This window comes from Protopterus annectens, chromosome 9.part0 (assembly GCF_019279795.1).
Source record: "Protopterus annectens isolate FY-2018-M chromosome 9.part0, PAN1.0, whole genome shotgun sequence".
Taxonomy (NCBI): domain Eukaryota; kingdom Metazoa; phylum Chordata; order Ceratodontiformes; family Protopteridae; genus Protopterus; species Protopterus annectens.
The window spans coordinates 628,749,037-628,772,181 of NC_056743.1; the positions used below are offsets into that span (position 1 = coordinate 628,749,037).

At 38.7% G+C, this 23,145-nt stretch overlaps 1 protein-coding gene across 2 annotated transcripts in view; it reads left to right on the forward strand.

Moving 5' to 3' along the window:
• Positions 1 to 23,145, forward strand: part of GPSM3 (G protein signaling modulator 3) — a 778,689-nt gene that overhangs the window by 613,005 nt on the left and 142,539 nt on the right. For both annotated transcript variants that reach the window (XM_044083194.1, XM_044083195.1), the window contains exon 6: positions 18,196 to 18,461. In XM_044083194.1, coding sequence (XP_043939129.1) covers positions 18,196 to 18,461 — 266 coding nt within the window. The remainder of the gene's footprint in view (positions 1 to 18,195; positions 18,462 to 23,145) is intronic.

The window sequence follows — 23,145 nt, forward strand, 5'->3', positions numbered from 1 at the left end:
CAGACAAAAAGCACGCACACATGCCAAACTATATACATAAGTACATATATACAAACATACCAAGGGTATGATAGTAACACTAATACTGCAACAGCAGAAGGAGAATACTCCAGACCAGGCACCAAATCGAACGTTCTTCCTAAGGGTGGGAAGGGTGGGAGTGTAATAACCAAGCGAGATGAACACTCCACATGGAACGTTATGGTAAGGACATAACTTCTTTATGTGAGAGTGTTCAATCTCGCCTTTGTTCTTACACATGGGTAGCGTCCCTAGCTCCATGATCCTGAGGAACTCAAGGGAGAACATTCTTGAGCACAGTGGAACCAAAGGTTGCCCTATCCCTAGAAACCCTGTCCACTTTGTAATGAGAGATAAATGTATGTGGTTTAGCCCAAGTAGCAGCCGCACAAATAGTGTCTAAAGGTAAGCGAGCTGCGTGAGCCAAAGATGTAGACACTGATCTGGTAGAATGTCCTCTGGGTTTTGCTGATAATGTTTGGTCAGAGGTTTCATAAACATATGTGATACAGTCAGTTAGCCACTTAGAAAGAGTTCGTTTCGTAACTGCAAGACCCTTTCTGCTGTCAGCAAAAGCTACAAATAGTTGATCAGATTTCCTGTGATCTTTTGTTCTATCCAAATAAAATCTGAGTTGTCTATGGACGTCCAGTTTGTGCAACATATACTCCAATTTATTAGAGTGGTTCTTAAAGAAAGTGGGTAATTCAATGGACTGATTAATATTACTAGAAGAACAAACTTTGGGAAGAAAGGATGGATTAGTGCGTAGGGATACTCTGTCAGAATGAAATATTAAATAAGGATGTTTGACCGAAAGGGCCTGAAGCTCAGACACTCGTCTAGCAGATGTAATGGCCACTAGAAATAATGTTTTCCATGACAAAACTTCAATGTGCAACTTGAAGCTGGTTCAAAGGGTGGCAACATCAATTTAGAGAGTAACAGGTTTAAATTCCACGGTGATGTCGGACTTCTGACTGGTGGTCTGATATGAAAAGAACCTTTTAAAAGGCTTTACAAAGTCTGTGAGCCATAATAGGGGCACCACATTCTTCTACATGATAGTTAGAAATGGCAGATAACTGAACTCTTAAAGTAGCCGAGGAAGCTCCTTCATGAAATAATTCAGTCAAGAACTCTAAAACCTTGTTTAACGGAGCTCTAACAGGGTCCAATTGAGGTGACTCCAGAAGACAAAAGCTTTCCACTTACTGGTGTAAGTCTTTGTAGTGGAAACTTTATGAGAAGCTACTAAAATATCTTGAACCGCCGATGTAAGGGGAACCGACCTGGCTAAAAAGGGAAGCGGAGCAGCCAAGCTGCTAGGTGGAGAGATTCTAGAGATGGGTGAGGAACTCCTGACGAGTGAGTCAGTAGATCTGGCTCTGGGTCCAGCATCCAAGGTCCCCGAATGCGGTGATGCAATAGAAAGGGGAACCAAATTTGACGAGGCCAGAACGGGCAATGAGAATAATAGTCCTCTGAAGGTTGATGGCTTTCTGTAGAAACTTTGCAATCAGGGGAAATGGAGGAAAAGCATATAGGAGACCCGGGGGCCAATCGTGCACCAGCGTCCTGGGGACTTCCCCTGGAGGGGTAATAGGGCAAAGTAACTCCTGCATTTGGCGTTCATTGGAGACGCAAACAGATCGCAGGTAGGCTGGCCCCATTTGCGAAAAATCCTTCTCGCAACTGACTGTTTGAGGGACCACTCGTGAGGCAATAGTATTGCTCTGCTCAGCCTGTCGGCTATGACGTTGGGTGAACCCGGGATGTGCGTTGCGATCAGAAAGCGACCGGTGGACTCTGCCCATTGCCAAATTCTCATGGCCTCTCTGCATAGTTGGTAAGACCTGGTTCCCTCTTGCTTGTTTATGTACCAGACTATGGACATGTTGTCTGTCTGAACTGCAATGGTCCCTGGAGGAAGAAGGGGAGCAAAGTGTTGCAACGCCAAAAACACTGCCCTCAACTCCAGAACATTGATGTGCAGATTGTACTCCAGATTGGTCCATTCGCCTTGGACTGTCTGTCCCTGAAAGATGCCCCCCCACCCTATCAGGGAAGCGTCCGTGGTTATCGTCGCTGACGGTGCGGGTAGCACAAATGGTCTTCCGCTGGATAGGTTGCAAGTCTGTAACCACCACATTAGGTGTGATTTGCATGTTTTCGTTATCAATATTTCGTGAGTCAGTGGAAGTTGTTGGAATGACCATTGTGCAAACAGAAGCCATTGTAGCACTCTCATGTGCAGTCTTCCCAATGGTATCGCAATGAGGGAAGCTGCCATGAGACCCAAAACTTTCAGAACAATTTTGCTGGGGACTTTTGGATGACAGTAGAAGGAAATGTTGAATTGAAGTGCTACTATTCTTTCTGTAGGAAGTTTTAGAACTAACTGACGCGTATCTAATTCCGCTCCTATGAATAAGATATGCTGTGATGGCTGTAGCAACGATTTTTTGAAATTTACTGAGATGCCAAGGTGTGTACAAAGTTGTAGGGTGTAATCCCTGGCTTGTATCAGTTGACGCCTGGTGGTGGCAGACAGGAGCCAGTCGTCCAGATACGGAAACACCTGGAATCCTAGGCGCCTCAGATGAGACGCTACCACTGCCATGCATTTGGTGAAGACCCTGGGGCTGTAGTCAGACCAAAGGGCAGGGCTCGAAACTGATAGTGACTGGCTCCCAGCCGGCGCAAAGCGATCCCTGGACGCTCTGGCCATTTTGATGTGGTAGTATCGTCCTTCAGATCTATCGAGCACATCCAGTCGTCCTTCCGTAAGAATGGAAGGATCGATTGAAGCGTGACCATTCGAACTTTTCCTTCTTGACAAAGGTGTTGAGATGGCTTAGGTCCAGAATCGGCCTCCAGTCCCCTGTTTTCTTTGGAACTAAAAGAACCTTGAGTAAGTTCGAATCCTATTTGGTCCGCTGGGACTGGTTGGATGACTCTTTTTCTAGCAGCTTTGAAATTTCTGTAGCTGCTGGGTCTCGCAGATGGGGTGGTACATCTGGGAGTTTTCTCTTTGGAATGGGTGTGGATAGAAATGGGATTTTGTAACCTCTGGTAACAATGCTTTTACCCAATTGTCTGAAGAAAGATTTTGCCAGGCCTGAGGGTATAGAGCTAAGCGACCCCGACTGCCTCCAGAGCAGGACAGTCGGGCCTCCTCTCAGGAGTGCTGAAAAGGTTTGCCAGGGAGATTATCCCTGTCACCTTGGTTTTGCGGACCCCCTCTGCCGCCAGGGCGGCGTCTTCCACCTCTGCCCCCCCCTCTGCCTCTAGAGGGGGCATCACCCTGTGTGTTCGGGAAAGATCCTTGGGGTTTTCGAAACCACATTTTCCCACCACGTTGCCCTTTGGGGTACCGTGTAAAATGAGTCAAATAGTTCAGGGAACGCATAGAGAAAGCCGCTGAACTGAAAATGCGCTTCCCGTATCTGTCCATGGTCCTAGAGTCTTTGTTAGGCGGATGGACAGATGAGGAAGACTCCGACATCTCCTTTTTCGTGGCCGCTGCCACCACCATGGCGTCTACTGGAACTCCTTTGGTGAGGTAAGCTTTGTCCTGTGGTGCCGTAATGTACTTATTTGGCTTCCTAGGGACTGGTTCCACCGTGTCAGGAGTCTCCCATGCCCTTCGAGCAATTAATTCCATTAACTCATCAAAGGGCGGAGTGACCCAGGAGGAGGAAGGACGGGCACCAAATGCCTTCAGCAAAACTGACTCATCCTCAGAAGGGGGGAGGGCTTGCCAGTCACCTCTCTGTTTTAAGATCTCCAAGATGTCAGAAAAAGAGACATCCTCTGAAGGTGACTTAGGGGACCCTTCTGACTCATCTAAGTCAGTATCAGATGTCAAGAATTCTTGTGGAGAATCCAAGTGTCTCCTCTTACACAGTCTTTTCCTAGGGACTTCTTCGTGGGGAGCATCCGAAGAAGCCTCCGAGGAAGAGGGGGCACCCTCCAGGGGTGGCTGAGACACTGGTGCCCGACGCTTGGACATGGCCGTGGGTGCAGAGGAGGATAACGGTCCTTTGTGGGGAGGAGAAGCTGTACCTGCTGATGTGGTTGTCTGGGTAGACAACACCTTCCTCATGAGGTGGAAGGCCCCCGGATCCCGAGTCGAGGCATCTCCCGGTTCCGAAGAAATGGGAAGAATCCCCGAAACAGGAGCCGAAGGCACCGACCCCGAGGACGGAACCGAGTCGATCCGTGCCGAGGCCCCGAGAGGGAGCGTCGGAACCGAAACATCGGTCCGACTCTCGGTCCCGGAACCAAGGACGGATCTTCGGCCCCGAGACTCCAGTACCGGATCAGATGGAGTCGAGGTGAACGGTGCCGACCGAGAAAAAGACGGTTCTGGCACCGAGGGCTCCACAATCATCAGGTCAGCTTCTTCCGGCTCCGAAGACTGGACAGGTCTCGGAGGAGGAACAGATGGAGACAGTGGCAGGCCTTCAAGTCTCGACATCAACTGAGAGGAGACCGAGATAAGCTTGGATAGGGCCGTATGCTCCATCAGTTTCTGCACCACACGGTCCACATCGGTGTCGGAAAGGGGCCTAGAAGAACGAGTCGAAGGGATCGAAGACGGAGCCGACCTCAGCAGAGTCGGTGGAGGGAGCTCCGTCACCGGTTCCAAGACTCGAGGCTCGGAAACTGCCAACAGTTGAACACTCGGCCCCGAAGTCTGTGGAACCGGTGATCTAACTAGACCCGAAGAGCTCGGAGCCGATGACTTTGGCTCCGACGCCTTCGACCCCTTCGAAGACTTGGATGCCTGGTCTGAAGCATCCAGAGCCTCCTGGAAAGAGGGTTTCAACAATCCTCTATCCATCAGTTTCCTGCGCCTATCTGTCATGACCCTCCCACTAAAAGAGTGACAAATAGAGCAGTCCTCTTGTAAGTGGAGAGGGCCAAGACAGTAGACACAGGAACTGTGGTTGTCTGTGACCGACATCTTTTGGCCACACTGACAACGTTTGAAGCCAGATTTTATTTTCTCAGACATAATGAAGAGAAAGAGACAGTCCAGTCCAGTAAGTCAATCCAATAATAATGTCAAATCCGGTATTTGAAAGTCCGATGTCACTTGCTTAAGAAAGCAAGACTACAACAATTCTTCAGTCAAAAAGTGATTCAAGTAGGGGTGGTAGGCCCCGAAAAACTCTACACCAGTTAGTTAACTAAGTTAAACTAATCTAAGGTATCGAGAATTCTACTCCACTCACACACCGTACTCTAACTTTAAATGACTAGATATTAAAGAAGTTTTTTTGAAAACTTTAACCAGAATAGATAAATTCTTATCTGTAAAAGCCTCGAGCTAGCCTCCAGCGATGCGTATGCAGCAGTGGCAAACTAGATCTGAGGTATAGGCAGAGGGGGATTGTGGGTATTAGATGTCCTCGAGCTTCTTCTCGATGCAGAGCTTGCAGTCGGCCGGCACGGAGCCGAGGATCGGCTCCGAACCCATGTGTAAGAACAAAGGCGAGATTGAACACTCTCACATTGACTATTCTTTTTTAGTCACGTTCTTGTCATGTGTCAGAACTCACTGCCTTGGAATCCCATCTTTCAGAGGCTTGTCAGTACAGCTTTGCACCCAATCAGGCAAAGACAGATGTGATCCCGTTACGATCTTCCAATCATTTGTTTATTTATTTATTTTATATTTGTTGACTGGGTTTGTCCGACTGGGCTACAAACGCCCATTTTCAGCAGAGGCCCGAGGAGAAAAGCTCCAACAAAAAATAGAAATTTTACATATTAAATACATATAGAAATACATTCATCAGTACCACAGATTACTGCATTACAGTGCCACACATTACATTCATCAGTACCGCACATTATTGCATTACAGTATCATACATTAAACTGTGGCAAGTGAAATACATACAAATACATTCATCAGAGGGATACATTCATAATTACATATTATATACATAATAGAGCAATAGTTACATAGCTGAAATATTTTACTAGTTATGTTTGTACAGTGATGTACCAAGAGGAGAAGATAAAGTAGTAGGTTTGTTTATTGAAGGGAAGGAAGAGAGAAGAAAAGTAGAAGGTTATAGGGGAGTGTTTACGGGGGATAATTACACTGGCAAGTCCATTTTTCATGAAGGTATTTTTTGTAGCAGTTTTGAATTGATTGGGATGTTCAAGGGATCTTATATCTAGTGGAAGGCTATTCCAGGCCTTGGAAGGGTTAAAGCTATAGACTACATGACACATTCTGGTCCTTGGTTTGTAGATTTTAGTAGGCCTTGTTCAGAACTGCAGAGTAATCTAGTGGGTAGGTAATGAGAGATTAGAGATGAGGTAGTTGGTCAGAAAGAGGGTTTGTAGAGAATGGAATGAATAATCAGAAACTGATTATACCGAAGCAGGTTGGGTAATTGTAGTCAATTTAGTTCTTTTAGTGAGAGACAGTGATGGGATTTGTAAGAATTTTGGGCAGCAAATCTGGCAATCCTGTTATAAGTTGTTTCTAACTTGTTTAGTAGTCCAGTGTTGAGGCTGGTGAGAATTTGGGAGCTGTAAAGTGGGTAAGAGGTAAACATTTGCAAGGGTTAGTTTTGCTGTTTTGGTAAGATATTTTTTGTTTCTATAGAGGAGACCTAGCTTGAGATGTGTTTTTCGGATACAATTATTGACGTGTAAATCAAAGATTGCCTATCATCAATAGTAACACCTAAGAGTTTTGTACTGGTGTCCACCTGTATTTGAGTATTATTTTGTGACAGTATGGAGAAGGACGACTTTATGTGGTTAAGGTTTTTAGGGAGAAAGAGTAGTAATTTGGTTTTCTTTGGATTGAGGATAAGTTGGTTTTCAGATAGCCAGTTTTCTACAGAGTTAAAAGAGGACTGTGTGTCTGATTTTAGTTGAGTTGGTGATTCAGCAATAGTGATAAGTGTAGAATCATCTGCGTATTGTATCAGTGAGGATCCAGGACAGGAAGAGTAGAGAAGGTTAGTAAAGATGTTAAAAAGAAGGGGCCCAAGGATGGAGCCTTGTGGAACACCCGTTTTAACATGAAGAAGAGGGGAGAAAGCCGAGAGCCATTTGACTGATTGGATTCTATCAGAGAGACAGCTGTTCATCATCCAACCTTCCAATCATCCATCACAGAGTTCCATTCTCCCCCTATTTTTTATGGGAAGAATATACTAGAATTTGTTTCCCATGTGTGCACTGTGAGCATGGTTCTTGACAATATGCTGTCACTTCAGGTCTAGGCGTGAGCAGTTGTCAGGACATTTTATTTTTATTTTATGAATGTTCCTTGATGAAATCTGATGCCATTGGCAGAACATAGAGAGGTGAACCATAGACTTGTACCTTTTTTTTTCTGATTACTTCAATTCTTTTATATCGGGTTTATGATAATTAGGCTAATCAGACAATGGTGAGTTCAGAATTCTGTAACCAGTAATTTTTCTGGCTTGCCTTGCTCCAGTCATAGCACCCATCTGTTTCAAAATCTGTGCTAGCTGCCAGTAGTGGCCAAGACAGTTCCTAAAGCATTAGTTCTGACCTTCTGAGTCCCTGTGTGGTCATTGTAGCTGTGACAAGTGTTTTGACAAGTACAAACAGAAAGGGGCATTATACTCAATGATTGGCCTAATGAGTGCTGAGTACAAGAGGAAAAATTATGTTCCTGGATCTGGATCCCATACCCTTCAATGTACACTGTGTGATGAAAAAGGTTGCTCATACCAGTTTCTTTACAATAGTGGATACATGGTGATCAAACAACAGTTCATCGTCAACATAGGTTCCCAAATTTCTAACTACAGGATCAGTTTCCAGACGGTGTTGTTATTATGGTAGCTTTAAAGGTAATCATGCTTGCCGATAGATACAATCATCCATTTCTTGGCATTTAGTCTCAGTCCATAGTTTTCACACCAACTATTTGCTTGGGACAGGCCCTCTTGAAGGATTCTGGGAAGTTTAATATGGGACTGAGTTTTTACTCATCTACATATGTGGTCAGCCACAATCCTAACTGACCCAAGGTCTGAACCCTGGGGTGATACACTAATGACAAGTCTTTTCGTGGAGGTAGAGCCACTCACCCTTACTTCCTGTGTTCAATTTCTAAGACAATTTGCTATCCAGTAAGCTATTAGCTGGGAGAGTTCATCTATGATACCTGAATGTGGAATGGGGTCAAATGCCTTTTCAAGGTCCAGATAGGCACTGTGAACTGATTCGCCCTTGTCTATTGTTTCAGTGACTTTTTCAAATAAATCAGTCAGGTTAATTAGGCTGGCCCTGCCCTTGACTAATCCGAAATGGGTTTGGAGAAGAGTCTGTAGGTCACCTATATTCCTATTTATAAGTTCCATAATGGTCCTTTCCATAGCCTTGCAAATGAGGCTGGTAAGGCTTACAGGTCTGTAATTACTTGTATCTGCTTTAGCTTCACCTTTGAGTAGGAGACTTGTTGTTGCTGTCCTCCATTCACCTGGCAGAAAGCCTGTTTTAAGGCTAATATTGAATAGCTACTACAGGGTGATTTGACAATTAATTTTCCAGGCTAGCCAGTAAGTAGCCTTCTGTCGTGTCTGGTCCCATAGACATAGTGGACTTGGAATTAGAGAGTGCCTTGAGGACTTGTTCTTGAGAGATTTTATGAGGGTGGGTAGATGTGGGTACTTAATCAGGGAATACTGGAGTGGAGGAAGGGGTGAAGTTGGAGTTGAATTTGTCCCCTTGTAGACTGGCAATGTTCTTTGGATCTGAGTATGTTGTCTCATTTATTATTAGCTCCACACAGTGTTGGGCATTGTCTTTTTTTGAGATTTCTAACATAATTAAAGAAGGCTTTGTAATTATATTTTGCCTGGGTGTCTATTTTTGCCTCATATCTGGCTTTGATTGATTTGATCAGGATTTGGAGTTTCTTGTTTGGTTTAGCAAGAATGTTTTTGGCTTCAAGAGAGTTTTGGGTAGAATGAGATTTTTTTATTATAGATTCTGTTAATAGTAGGTTCTACCTTGGGTGTTTATTTTGAATTTTGTATTACATTTTTTTCTGAGGGGGACTTATTTATTTGTGTAGCTATTTTCTTGTGCATAGAAAATCTTGAAATGACTGTTTTAGATTTTATGAGAGGAACAGATAACATATTATGCAACAGATGAGTTTTTGGACCTGCTTAGAGGAATCAAAAATGTATCCTTTGATGTGCAGACAACAGGCTGGAGATGAACTTTTCTTGCAACTAACTGGAAACAATACAGTGCAGATATTGGTACATACAATGATACTGGGCTGTATTGGTGAGCTGATCAGATTGACTGGTATAACTGTATGAGCACTGTATATAAAAGCCTTCAGAATATCAACAAAGGGCCTGTATCACTAGAGACAGAGAGAAAGAGAGAGAGAGATGGGCACACACATACACACAAACACACAGAATAGGTTGTCATATGGCAAGATCAACACTCGTGCAAAGTCATCCATTATTCTGCCTGGGAATGCTGGGAATGAGATGGACAGAAATAGTCTTCCAGGAGTATGCATTAAGCAGGTACTACAAACAGATAGCTTGGTCCAGACTCCTGCTCACTGTTTACCCAATTGCTTTATGACTTGGGGTGAACAGGCTTTGGGAGACAGGAGATGATAAGAGAACTAAAGGTAGCAAACATGAAAAAAGAACTGGAGAATGGAGTGAAGTAAATGGTAGGAAATAAGGGCTAGGGGAAATTCTGTGATGAATCAGTCAATAATGTAATGGTATAGGGAGAAGTAAAATATCTGTAAATATCTGTGAAGATGGCAAAGGGAGAAAATGCTAAACAAGGAGAAGGGTGGAAACTGAGTCTTGTTAATCTAAGTGATTCACAAACTGGGCTTCGGAGTTAAGGGCTATATTAATGGATAGGGGCTAATAATCTAGATTATTTTTGTTCCAGTGCTGCTAATATTTCTATTGTATCAAAAGAAAAGAAAAAAAATAATATTACTATTATAATGTCTAATATATCTATATAATAATATAATGTTGTGTTGGGTTAGTTCTTATACAAGTTGTATACATTGTAATGCCTTGTTTTGTGCTGATATTTCATCTTCGTTCAAATATGGTTTAAAAATAATTACATTTGTGTTTATTTTGCTTGAGGTGACACCTCTTCTTGAGCCAGTGCTTTTTGGCATGAAATGTATGCCTGTATTTTTCATAACATTCAAACATTCTAATGTCTTGCAACACTGAATTCCAGATCTGGTCATGTCATGGCATATGTAAGAGATTACTGTTGCTAATATCTAGATTTTATGTAATTATTGTTTAATGATTTATTTTTGAAAGCTTTTCTCCATGGATGCACTCGGTAAAATGGGTTTAGAATGGCCCAAAAAAAAATTTAAAAAAAACTAACTTAGTAAATGAATACATAAATGAATAAGTATTTCAAGTTCAGAAATCATTGCATAGTCATGTTAGAGTGAAACATATGGTTGCCTGAGTCTGTTGCATACTGTTTTGATTAGTTTTTCCCTTCCCCAATGTCATTCCTCTGTACAGCTGTTTTTTATATATATATATATATATATATATATATATATATATATATATATATATATATGTGTGTATGTATATTTTATATATATATATATATATATATATATATATATATATATATATATATATATATATATATATGGGTCCACTTTGTAATTTCGAAATACTGAAATCTCGAAATTCTGTATTTTGAACCTACAAAGCCGCAGACTCACATTTTCGAAACCGGCAGAAGCACGAAATTCAAAATACCAAAGCACAGATATTTTGAATTTCTGCTTCCGGCGGTACGGTGTGTGGATGTTTGGGTTTAATTTTGGTAAGTTTGTGTGTGTAAGTATGTTGGTTAGGGGTTTAGTGTGTGTAAGTGTGTGTTGTGACTGTTATGTGTGTGTTTGAGGGACTGTAAGATGTGTGTGTGTGAGTTCTGTTTGAGTTTCTGTTTATGCAATCTCGAAGTTAGAATATATAAGTAGGGTGTGTGTGGGGGCACAGCCCCCCACATGGGGGGTGCAGGGGGGCTTGCCCCCCTGATTATATGTAGTTTAGATGAGTTTATTTGGTTGTGGGGGAGATCTGTGTGCATGTTTATGTGTATACTGTATGTGTAGCGTAATTACGGGATTTTGAATTTCGCGGTTGTGTGTTTTCGAAGTTGTGAGTTGTGGTTGGGTTTTCAGCTTTGTGGTTTTGAAATACTGAATTTCAGTATTTCGAAATTACAAAGTGTACCCATATATATATATATATATATATATATATATATATATATATATATATATATATATATACCCCCTTCAGAAGATGCTTGTTGTGAGCTGTGCTGTTACTTTGAATGTAACTAGCACTTTTGGGGATTTGTATTTGTGTGTCACATGTCTCTGTACGTCTCAGATGAAATTCTTTATTGTAAATAAATTTATAGTTTCATTTTTGCTATACATTGTTGACAGTTCCAACATGGAAAACTTCCATATTTATCATCATTTTTTTCTGTTTTACATATTTTGTTCTTTATAGTACAGCTTTTGCTTTATTTTTTTGATCTTTTGTAAAAATAAAACTCAGTACTTCAAGAACTATATTTTTTCACAATGTAAAGCTTGCAGTATCTATCAAATCTTCTTAACTATCCCTATAACATCTTTAGTTTGACTATTCCATGTAATCGTCATTCTTACTTTTCTCTCTTTTATACTATTACTATTGCTATTTGGGACTACTGCAGACTTGTTGCCATCATTCCTTGTCTCTAAATTGCATTTGAATCTGTTCTTTTTTTGAAGTGCCTCTTGAATTTCTCTTTCTAATTCAGTCCCAGCATAGACTCTTTCCCTCAGTTCTTTTGCTAAGAATTTTATCATGTGCAAAAAAAAATTAGTATACATGACATTATGTAAAGAATGTTGACAACTTTTATGTAGGAAAAATACATAGAAGGTTAAAAGACAGAATTAGGGATCACATGTTGGAAATAAATACAACTGTAGTCAGTAATTCTTTATTTAAGCACATTAATTTGGAAGGGAGTGCCCATCCATTTGAATTCACTGTTTCAGAATTGTTTAGGTCAAGTATTAGAAAAGGGAACGCAAAAACACAAATGGAAGAAATAGAATATAAATGGATATGTAATTTTAGGCTTGATTATTCATGTAGTAATGAAAAAGTGAGCATAAATTTGTTTTAAAGTCAAGATGGCTTAAGGAAATGTCAGTATCACTTGGTTTTAGTGAAGTATAAAACTTAACTTTTTTAAAAATGCAGTGTAAACACTTGAGAAAGTGTTAAGGGAAAGGTGTGATAAGCTTGTATATTGGGATTCTATTTGTTTTAATAAAAGATTTTAGAATAAAAACATTATGTTTATTGATCAGTAGTACATCCCGAACTAGATTTTAGTTCTACGTGTGCCCATTCCTGGACTTATCTGCTACAGCTTCCATTTCTGGTTGATATGATAGCATCGCATTGGAATGCAAATAAATATAACAACTTAAGACAGAGATTGTTACAATGCAATTGTAAAAAAAAAAACTTCTGGGATGGAAAATGGAGGGAAAGTTTAAAGTCCAGTTTTAAGTAAACTGAACAGTACTGCTCTGAGACTGATGGCGCTAAATGTTTTATTAAAATACTGTGTATGATGTAAAGAGGAGTGATGTATGTATCAGTACAAAATGGCTGCAAAACTAGTAAATGAAATTGGACTGCTTTTAGAAAGTTTGATACCTAACTGTACATTGCTGGTGTGGTACCAGAACAAAACAGAAATTGTAATGTAAGAAGATATATATAGAATGGAAGAAAAGAAAGCAAGGAACAAAGAAATAAAAAAAAAAGTTGACAGAAATAAATGGAAGGTAAAAAGAAGGAATATAAAGGAGAAAGAGAATAAAACAGAAAGAGAAACGGAAATAAAGAAAAATTGAGGCTTGAAAGGAAAAATATAAGGAAGAATAAAAGAAATGGAAGACAGGAATGAAGGAAGGAAGAAATAAATACAAAAGGAAATGAAGAAAGAAAAAAGAAAAAAGGAATGCACAAAAGAAAAGCAAAGCTGAATAAGAAGGAGAACAAAAGGAAGGGAGAACTAAAAGGAAAGACAAAAGAGAAGGATTAAGTGGAGGGAGAGAATGAAAAAAGAAAGAAAGGATGAAATAAGTAAAGAAAGAAAAATGGAAAATTAATAAGGTTGTGTCAAAATCTATAAAAATGAAAGGAGCTGGAAGCAGTAAGAATGTTGGCAATGTGAATGTAATAAAGCCAGTGAAGGTGAATAAAGGGTGAATTGAAGGTGAATAAAGGGTGAATAGAAGGTGAAGTAAAAAGCAAAAAAGTCTGACATAATGGAAGCGAAATGCAGGATAGTTTCTGAGACAGAAAGTGTATTATTGGGAGTCAAGGTACTAAATACTGTGAGAATGAGAAATGTGTGAGTTGTGTGGAGATGCAACTTAGCAATGTGGTTGTAGGAAAGATAACATGAAGGAAAGGAGGTAGAGCATATAAAGGACTTATTGTGGAAGATTATTCAGGCTATTACAGTAGATATTCTGGAGAGAAAATGAAGATGAGAGGGGAAGGAAGAAAGGAAGGTCTAATAGCACTAAAGGATCACTGAATAAATCAATGCAGAAGTAGTAGAAAACTGTCATAACTTCAAAAGCAGTCATGAAAATGACAATGACGTCTGACAGCTAAAAATGAAGCAGTAAAGAAATATAAGAATATAAACCAATTGGTAATTATCTTAAAAGTATAGGGAGAAAAAAAAAAGGAGAAGGAATATACAACAGTTCATGAAGGAGGGTCACTTAAGAAAAAGAGGCAGGAAGATGAAAGCAGAGGAGGAAATTGGAGAATAGGTAGCAGTGAAGAAAAAAATGCAGAGGACTGAAAAGGGGCAATGTAAGCAGACAGAGCACTTGTGACAGAAAAAGGGGTGAGAAGACTAATGGAGGGAAGGTACAAAAATTAGTAAAGAGAGGAGGGAGAGAAAAAGAGGCAGGAATGTGGCAGAGATTGAAAAAAAATAATCTTTTAGGAAAAGAAAACATTTGTGTGGCAAGATACATGAAAAGGACTTACAGAAGGCTGAAGTGACAGAGAAGTTTAGTCTTCAGACTTAATAGCTATTTAGACAACTTGTTATTAAATTGTTGTCACCTGAACATTTTTTATACCTTTACTGTCATTCTGGGGTGTTAAGGAGCTGGGTCACCATTCATAATCTCAGTCACCACTCCTTTAATTTTTCTCTTTTTAAATGTTTCATTTTGCTAATGTAGGGTAGCATCATGGCTAAGTTGTATTACTCTATGCCTAATACAGAATTACACATGAATATCACTTTCAGCATGGCTTTGTGTGGTATCACATACACTGAAAGTATCCAGCTATTTGATTTCGGCCTAGCTAAAACTGTACACGTGTAAAATAAAATGTAGAGGATATGTAAGTCTGCATATACTGCAGTTGAAAGTATAAACACTGTGCTTTTAATACAAGTTTAAATGTTTTGTCAGTGCTGCCAGACACCAGGGATTGTTGGGTTTTAAAATATTTAATCTGTGTTGTGAACATTCCTGTATGTTCCACATTCATATTGGTGCCCTTGTTTGTTTCAGTTTATTAGTAGGCACTGTTTTTTTATGTTTTAATACAATCTATGCTTTTCATGATTTAAGTGGAGCTTTTGACATTACTGAGATTTGGTTGGCAGACACACACACACACACTGCCAGAGTGGGATGATTATGTCGCCTATGTTTATTTATTGTATTTTGGCCAGGAAATGGGCTGGACCAGGAACCATTTTCAGCAGTGACCAAGAACATGTGGCAGAGTACAATAGCCATGACAGTATTCATTGGTTTGTATTTTATTAAAGCATTGAGTAACTGGCTTATGCCTTTATTGTAGCTATGTGCTCAAAATAACATAATTTGAAAAACTATCACATAACTGGCTGGCATATTTATTGTTATGATGAGCCCAAAATAACATTGTGTTCCTGTATGTGAAACCAAAGTGTATTTGGGAGTTGTTACCTGTTTCTACTACCACATCCACATCAGAATCATGCACGACTGAATGTATACTGCTGTCTTTCCACATATGATGTCAGAGCTTCTTAAGGTAATTTTTCCACAACCACCAAACTCAGTGTCCCACTTTCCGACTTCCACCCTGGCAGTCAACTAACCAGACTGCACCCCTCCTGTTGCAAATTCCTGGATCCGCCACTGTAACCTTGCTTCTTCAGACAACTCACTAAATATCCACAAAACATTTAAACCTTTAATATTAGGGAGAGGCAATAGGAACACTATTACATCATCAAAGCAATATTTCAATTTATGTTCGATTGTCAAAGTAAATTGAAATATTCATTACATAAAAACAGCTTACTAGTCTAAACTCAATTACAATTAAAATTATGTATCTTCTTAAAATAACATTCAGTTTATAAGTACTCAACTAATAACTTTCATCATGAGTCGTATCATAAATATCATCTCTGTCTAAAAACACGTATATTCATGTATATATCTAAAAAAACATATTTTACGAACATCGCCTGTTGTAAATACATAAAATAAATTAGCTAATATACTTAATAAAGCATATACATTGCCTGTCTTATTAATTGGTGTACAAGAACTGAAACAATAATATGGCTAACATCAAACGTTAGGAAGAGCGATCATTCATTTTGGACTATACCATAAGTCAGACTGTACAAATAGGATGTATATGTTAAACATCCTTATCTTAACATTCTACCCTGTCATACTTAATTGATTAAATAAAAAAGTATATCCTGTTCCAGAAAGAGTAATCCTTAAAATCAGACTATGTTAGAGAATCTATACATATAGACTAAACATCTTTGATATCAATCTTGGTTGAGAGGATGTGAGGGTACAAATCACTATGAATAAAATGACTTCAATGGTAAAGAACAAGGGTAACTACCCAGTACAGCTCCATCTGTATACAAGTTATATTTCCTACAGCAATGGGATGCCTTCCATACAACAAATGGTAACATTTCTGATCCAGTCAGTGAAAGGGGGTGGGAGTGTTGGAAATTCTTGTGAGTCTGAACTGAAAATTATAATTTAAAAGATTGTATGCATGGTGCAAGGAAGGCATCTATAAAACTAACAAGAACAAGCAGAAAAAAAGTCCAAACTTATACAGTCACCAAACTTCTCCTGATGTAAGCAGGTAAGTTACAAAATATACTTGAATTATTCAAGGGCTTGCTGGGACAGTTATTGTTTGCACTAACTTTGCTAAGTTAACTCCTGGCAGAGATCAGTATCAAAAAGTTACTTGTGAGACATGTGGCTATCTTAACACCCTTCATCATTACATAGATCCCTTCATCTAGCATTCAGGATGGAATTACGAGTATTTCCCTGCAGACTATTGCACATCCTGCAGCATTCATGATCTCAGGCTTGCAGCCTCATGGATCTGTTATCCATTAACTGGCATCCTTTTAGAAGGCCTGGTTTGAGGATGGAACATGGGTAAGAGAACTTTGGTAAGAGCAGCTTTAGTGCATGGGTATTAGGTAATGCCTCCAACAAAAGGTGAGTGGTAGCAATGAAACCCACTTCCCATAAAGATATAAAAATGCAGAAAAAAATCTGTGTTAAGAGACACAAGTACACACTGCTGTGAAGGCACTAAATGACTTAAAAAACAATCTGCCAACAATGTTCTCTTCTTAATGGACTAACCTTTTGTCTGAATTTTCATATGGGAAAACACATTATTCTCTGTTCCTGGGTTTAAATGTGGTAACTCTACAGTATGAGAATACTAGTTACTCAATACAACTGCCTTTCCAATTCGAGCAGTGTAGATCCAATTTAAGTAGTGTAGATCAGTGGGTTAAGAATTAGTCAATAGCAAATTTCATTCTGTGGTCTTCAGTTTTATTTCTTCTGTCTTTGCTTGCATACAATGTGAGGGAACAACTCATTTAACCAGGCAGTACTCTAATCCATCCATCCATCCATCCATCCATCCATCCATCCATCCATCCATCCATCCACAGCCCCTTTTTCATTTTTTTTTTTGCACCAGGAGTCAGGGTGTCACTACAACAGTGAAAATCATCTAGAAACCAATGTTAACACCACTGGGTGGCTAGCCTTGCTTCAGACATTCATTCATACCACACAGGCACACCTCACACCTATGGCAAGTTTAGAGTGTCCACTCCACCTACTGCATGCCTTTTTCATAAAATCAGGATCTTGTGTCTAGTGAGCTTAACTGGCTAAGAAGTATATAAGAAAAACAAGTATGGTGTTTTCAGAGTGAATATACACAAACAGCAAGAAGACAGGTTCTTCAGTATATCATGGCATTTGTTTTTATTTGTTCATATTAGAAAGTGATGTGTGGCACAAAAAAGGCTCTACAACTGTTCACAGATGCAAAAGACCAAAAACAGGTACTGATCTACATATAATATGATTGGGAGGTAACCAGTTTTATTCAAGACAATTCTAGACACATAAGCAGAGCAAGACTGTGTGTAGATGGTAGGTTTAAGAATAAATTACAAGAAGTAAACTGGAAGTTTGTAACATGTAGCTGTATCAGATGTCAGATACATACAAAAGAAAAAAGATCATAGATGAACAAAGTGTAACAGACGGTGTGAGGTATAGTTGATGTAAAATAAATGATATATGTGTAGTTAGACAGAGATTGATGACACCTGTAGTTACACAGAGAAAAGGCACATTGCTAATGAAGAACGGCATCATCAGGCTGTGAAGTACAGCAGGCTATGAAAAAAAAACAGCAGCTACATGGAGAGCAGGAAACAAAGTAGTCAGACAACATAAAGGAACTCACAGGTAGAAACTGTACAATGAGGGTAGCAGCTAGGTCCTTACTGTGTTAGGGAAGTCTGGTGATGACAACACAGTAAAGCAGGATTAAATATCAAAATAAGATACTTCACAGTTCTATGAACACAAATGTGAGTTTATAAAGCTATACAGTTGTTTCCAAACACCTCTATTGTATGAAAACTCAATACATGCCACTGTTATTTATGTTGTCATTTCAGTCTTCTTTGCCTCAGTGACATCACTACAGGCAGAACGATTCTTTGACATGCTGGCCTGCTCTCAGAGTCGGAGACTTAATGACCAGCGAGCAGATTTCCAAGAAGTGAGTGTCAACCAGTGCCAAGAAGAACTGCAGTCCAAGCCAGAGCCAGAACCAGAGCCACAGGTCAAAGCAACAGCAGCAGGAGCAGCAGCAGCAGCAATGATAAAGGAACCGAACCAAGTACCAGATGATGACTTATACAACACAATAATAACATACCAGGTACTGCACAACTTTTTCCATTGTATGCTGGTCTCCTTTGTGGAGAAATCAGTGATCAAAGATTCCACTTCAAAAAACAAAGAGCATACAAATTAAGCTATCTAATAAAAATTATTTTCATTAACCAGCATCAACATCTATAAAGATCCTCTGTGAATTGTTTCTAATGGCAAAATACTCATATATGTGCAGCTTGTGTATTCAGTTTATATCCTAAGAAAACTCACTCCAAAACCCTGTATTGGAAAAATGTCCTACAAAGGCTCCATTATAAACATTATATACATATGTGTGTGTATATATATATATATATATATATATATATAATACACACACACACACACACACACACACACACACACACACACGTTTGCTGCTTATCTTTGATATAATTTGTTCCTATATTCTCAAGTGCTTTCTTATCAGGTAAACAAGTTACGTGCAATGTTACTCATAAAAATACCAGTAATATTTCCCCCAAGTGCAGTTTACCCTTGTGAACCTGTGAGTAGAGAATCAATGAGTGAGTTCAAGAGGCCACATTGTACAAGGGAGGCGATTTCTAATAATTTTATGAGCTCATAGGAATGGTCCATTTATGTAGTTCCCTCTGCTTGAAATGACTCCACCCCTAGGAAAATAATTTGACTTGTTGAGAGATCCCTGGAGTAGAATTTGCAGAATAAATGCATGCAGTCCTGCCCTGTAGTAATGTTGCTGAAAAGAATGAATAATCTTAGTTATGTCCTAGCGGTGTTGATAAAAAACAACAAGGATGTCCAGGCAACCAGGAGAAATCGTCTACAGCCAACCAGCATACAAACAGACTATTACCAAAACAAATCCAAGGCGTAAGGAATAATCCAATGCAGTTTATTTGATGATAAAGGTATGATTGGTTAGATATTTTGTTAGGTTGTGTTATACTAGTATGTTTTACTTTTACAAACTAGTCACTGTGTGTTTAACAATATCAATTGAATTTATTAGTGTAATTACGCTTAATTGTTTCAATTAAGCGCAGGGTAATGTGTATTTAAGGAGGTTATTTGTGGAATGTTATCTGAAGAAGTTCGTTACTGAATGAAACCTAGGTCATCTTCGTTTGTTGTTCATCAAATAAACTGCATTGGATTATTCCTTATGCCTTGGATTTGTTTTGGTAATAGTCTGTTTGTATGCTGGTTGGCTGTAGATGATTTCTCCTGGTTGCCTGGACATCCTTGTTGTTTTTTATCAAGTTCGTTCCTAGTCTGTGCCTTGGTTTTGTCTTCATGGATAACGAGGGTGAAACGGTTGACCTAGCGAGTGCGCTGCAGCAAATACAGGTACAATTGAAAGAGCATTCAGAACTTATACACAAACTGCTAAATAGAGAACAAGTACCTGGTATAACGGACACGAACGACAGCTTGGGGTTACCGTTTACACAGGCTACACCTAGCCCGAGTTCTACAGGTGAGGGTTTGAATGAATCTGTTCCTAGCAATAGTCATTTGAACAGGAAGGAACGGTGTGGTAATGAAACCTGGAAGAACAATGCGTTCTCTTTTAAAGATGGTAGAACTATAACAAGTGCAGTTGTTAATAAAGACACTAAACCTATGAAAGAAATGCTTAAAAGCTTTGAGATGAAGCTTTTCAAATTAAAAAGAACTCAATTAGAGAACAGTTATCTTATTAGGAACTGTGAATTGGGGATGGTGCCGAAAGGCTTGCGTATGTGGAAATATCCGAATGGATGTGAAAGTAACAGCGATATGTTAACTGAATTACATGAGTTCTTTAACAACTGTGGCTTGAAATTAATTGAAATAATGGTCAAATTTAACAATATTAAAATTGTAAAATTAACTGAAGAGTTGGAACAACTAAATAACAACATCAGCAATGATTTGCTATTTGAGCAATATTACAATAATTATACGCATGTCATTAAAGATGTTGAATTGAGTTGCGATAATATTTTTTGCAGGAAAAACAACAAAATTGATAGAGACATTCAGAGTTATGAGCTGGGACTCATTTACCCTCATTCTAAGACCGCAGTGAGTTGTCATGGCAACTATAAACAAAGGGGGCGAGTGTACAATAGCAGTGATGAGATTGACGTCATTTCCGGTAAAGAGCATGGAGAAGTCCGCGATACCAGTACGCATAATGAAGGTGAAATGGAGGAAGATCTACGGAGGTCTGAGAGACTTAAGAACACAGGACAAAGTGGCGTAATTACCGATTACCAACAAACTGGAGCTCGACCCAAAAGAGATTTTTTAGTGAACCAAAAAAACGGGTGGAAAGCACGCAAATAATAACGAGTGAACACGAAGATGTTACAAGGAATTATGCAGAATTTAACTTGGGACACGTGCATGAAGACATTTATTTTGGACAAAGTTGTTTTATTAATACTTTAGATCATGATGAGCAGATGGATATGGGTAAGTTTATAGTTGTTGGTACAGGCACACATTTGGCAGGCGAGAACGAAAAGTACGATAATGTTGTTTCAATAGATTCAGCATTTGAAAATGCATTTTATGATTCTAATTTAGTTTCCAAACATACCGTGACCATGGATAAAAACAATTTGTGTTTATTTGATATTAATGAAAGCAATGTTGGTAATTTGCAAACTTGTGATGCTATGGAACATGTACAAAATGGTGAACGCTATGCATGTTTGACGTTATATGAAGGGGAAAATATGGAAAAAGCTGAAACCATAGATTTGATGAATATGAGTACACATGAATATGTTAACAACAGTGTATCATTGGGAGATTTAGGATATGGCGAGCAAGTTACACTTTTTAATAATATACACAGAGAGGAAGATGCTGCACATTATGTAGTTGATTCAGAAGGTGGGTCATTAGATGTGAAGGTGAATTTTTATATTAATTTTGACCCGGAGGTATATTTTGAAGAGTCTATTGTTAGTGAATATATACATAATTCGAATCAGGGTGAAATTCAAGATATAGACAACACTATGTATGCCGTGTTAAGTCACCCTAAGATTATTAAGAATCAAGTTGGTGATTTCAAGTTATTTAATTATTCGAAGGTTAGTATGAATGAAAAGCAGGTTGACCTATTTGCAAAAGGCTTCAACTTTGTCCCATGTAAGAAGGGGAACTTGGTCAAATCTATTATGGAGTTAAAATTGTTTACTCGCAAATTAAATCTAAAAACTTGGTTTAATGTGTGTCCAGAGGGTGAAAATATTAATAGACAAAAAGATAATGTGCTGAAAAGATCAAGTACATTTAATCCTCCAATGAATGATAAGATAGCTATTTTTGAGAAATTAAGTGAGAATGATATGAGGAAATTTCATAAGACATACAAAAAGCAAATACATTATAATATGTCGAAAGAAGAACATGAGATGTTTAACAATATTTGTAAGGAACCGGATATAAGGATCATGAAACCCGATAAGGGTAATGGCGTTGTTATAACAAATACACAGGATTATATATCTTATATGACTGAAATGTTGCAAGGAGACTCATATGAGGAAGTTAGTCTTAATGAAATACATATAGCGTATGCAAAGATAGATTTAACAATTAAAAACATGCTATACAAAGGGGAAATATCAGAGGATGAATATAATTATATGACCAATGATTATCCAGTTATTAGTGGAATATTCGGCATACCAAAAATTCATAAGGGCTTGGATAACTTGCAATTTTGACCTATAGTTGATGGTAAGAGGAGCAAGACGTGTTTTGTTAGCCAATTTCTGGATTATCAGTTTAAGAAATGTCTGACCAAATTTCCCTATATCACTAAAGACTCTTGGGATTTTTTGGTGAAGATTAAGGAATTAAAAATGATGGAAGGGTATTCGTTTATTACGGTGGACGTATGTAATTTGTTTACAACTATACCCCAAGATATAGGCTTTATATGGCTTGAAGAGCAATTATATGAAACCAAGCCATATGATCAGGAAAAGATAAATACGTTGGTCAATCTCATGGAAATAGTGTTATTGAACAACTATATTTATTACGAAGGTAACTATTATCAACAAGTCAGTGGTGTGGCAATGGGGGCGGCATGTGCCCCCATTTACGCTAATTTGATTATGAGTTACTGGGAATCTAATTACATCTTCAAAACTAAGTATTATGGACATATTAAACTGTATACAAGATACCTCGACGATATATTTATCGTTTGGGATGACAATAGGGAAATGCTGGAATCATTTTTATTGTATATTAATAATACGGTTATGTTTTTAAAATTTACTCATGAAATTAGTGAGAAAGAAATCTCATACTTGGACATTAAGTTATCTTATGATAAAATGCGGGGAAGAGTGAAATCTAACATATATAGAAAACCAACATTTTCTAATGCTTATTTGCATTACACCAGCTGGCACCCTGACCATCAGAAAAAAGCAATTGTCAAAGGGCAGATGGTCAGGGCTGCCAGAATGGTGAGTGATGATGAAGAATTTGTGAAAGAACTGAAGTATATATCTAACTTGTTCCGGAATAGAGGGTATCCCGAACAGTTATGTGCAAAAATATTTAATGAGGTGGCATATAAAAGGAGAATAGGGTCATATCAGGCCATATTAACTTCAACATGTATTAATCTGGGCAATTTTAACCACGTGATTACGGAAGAAGTAAAATTAAGTAAGATTCCCTCA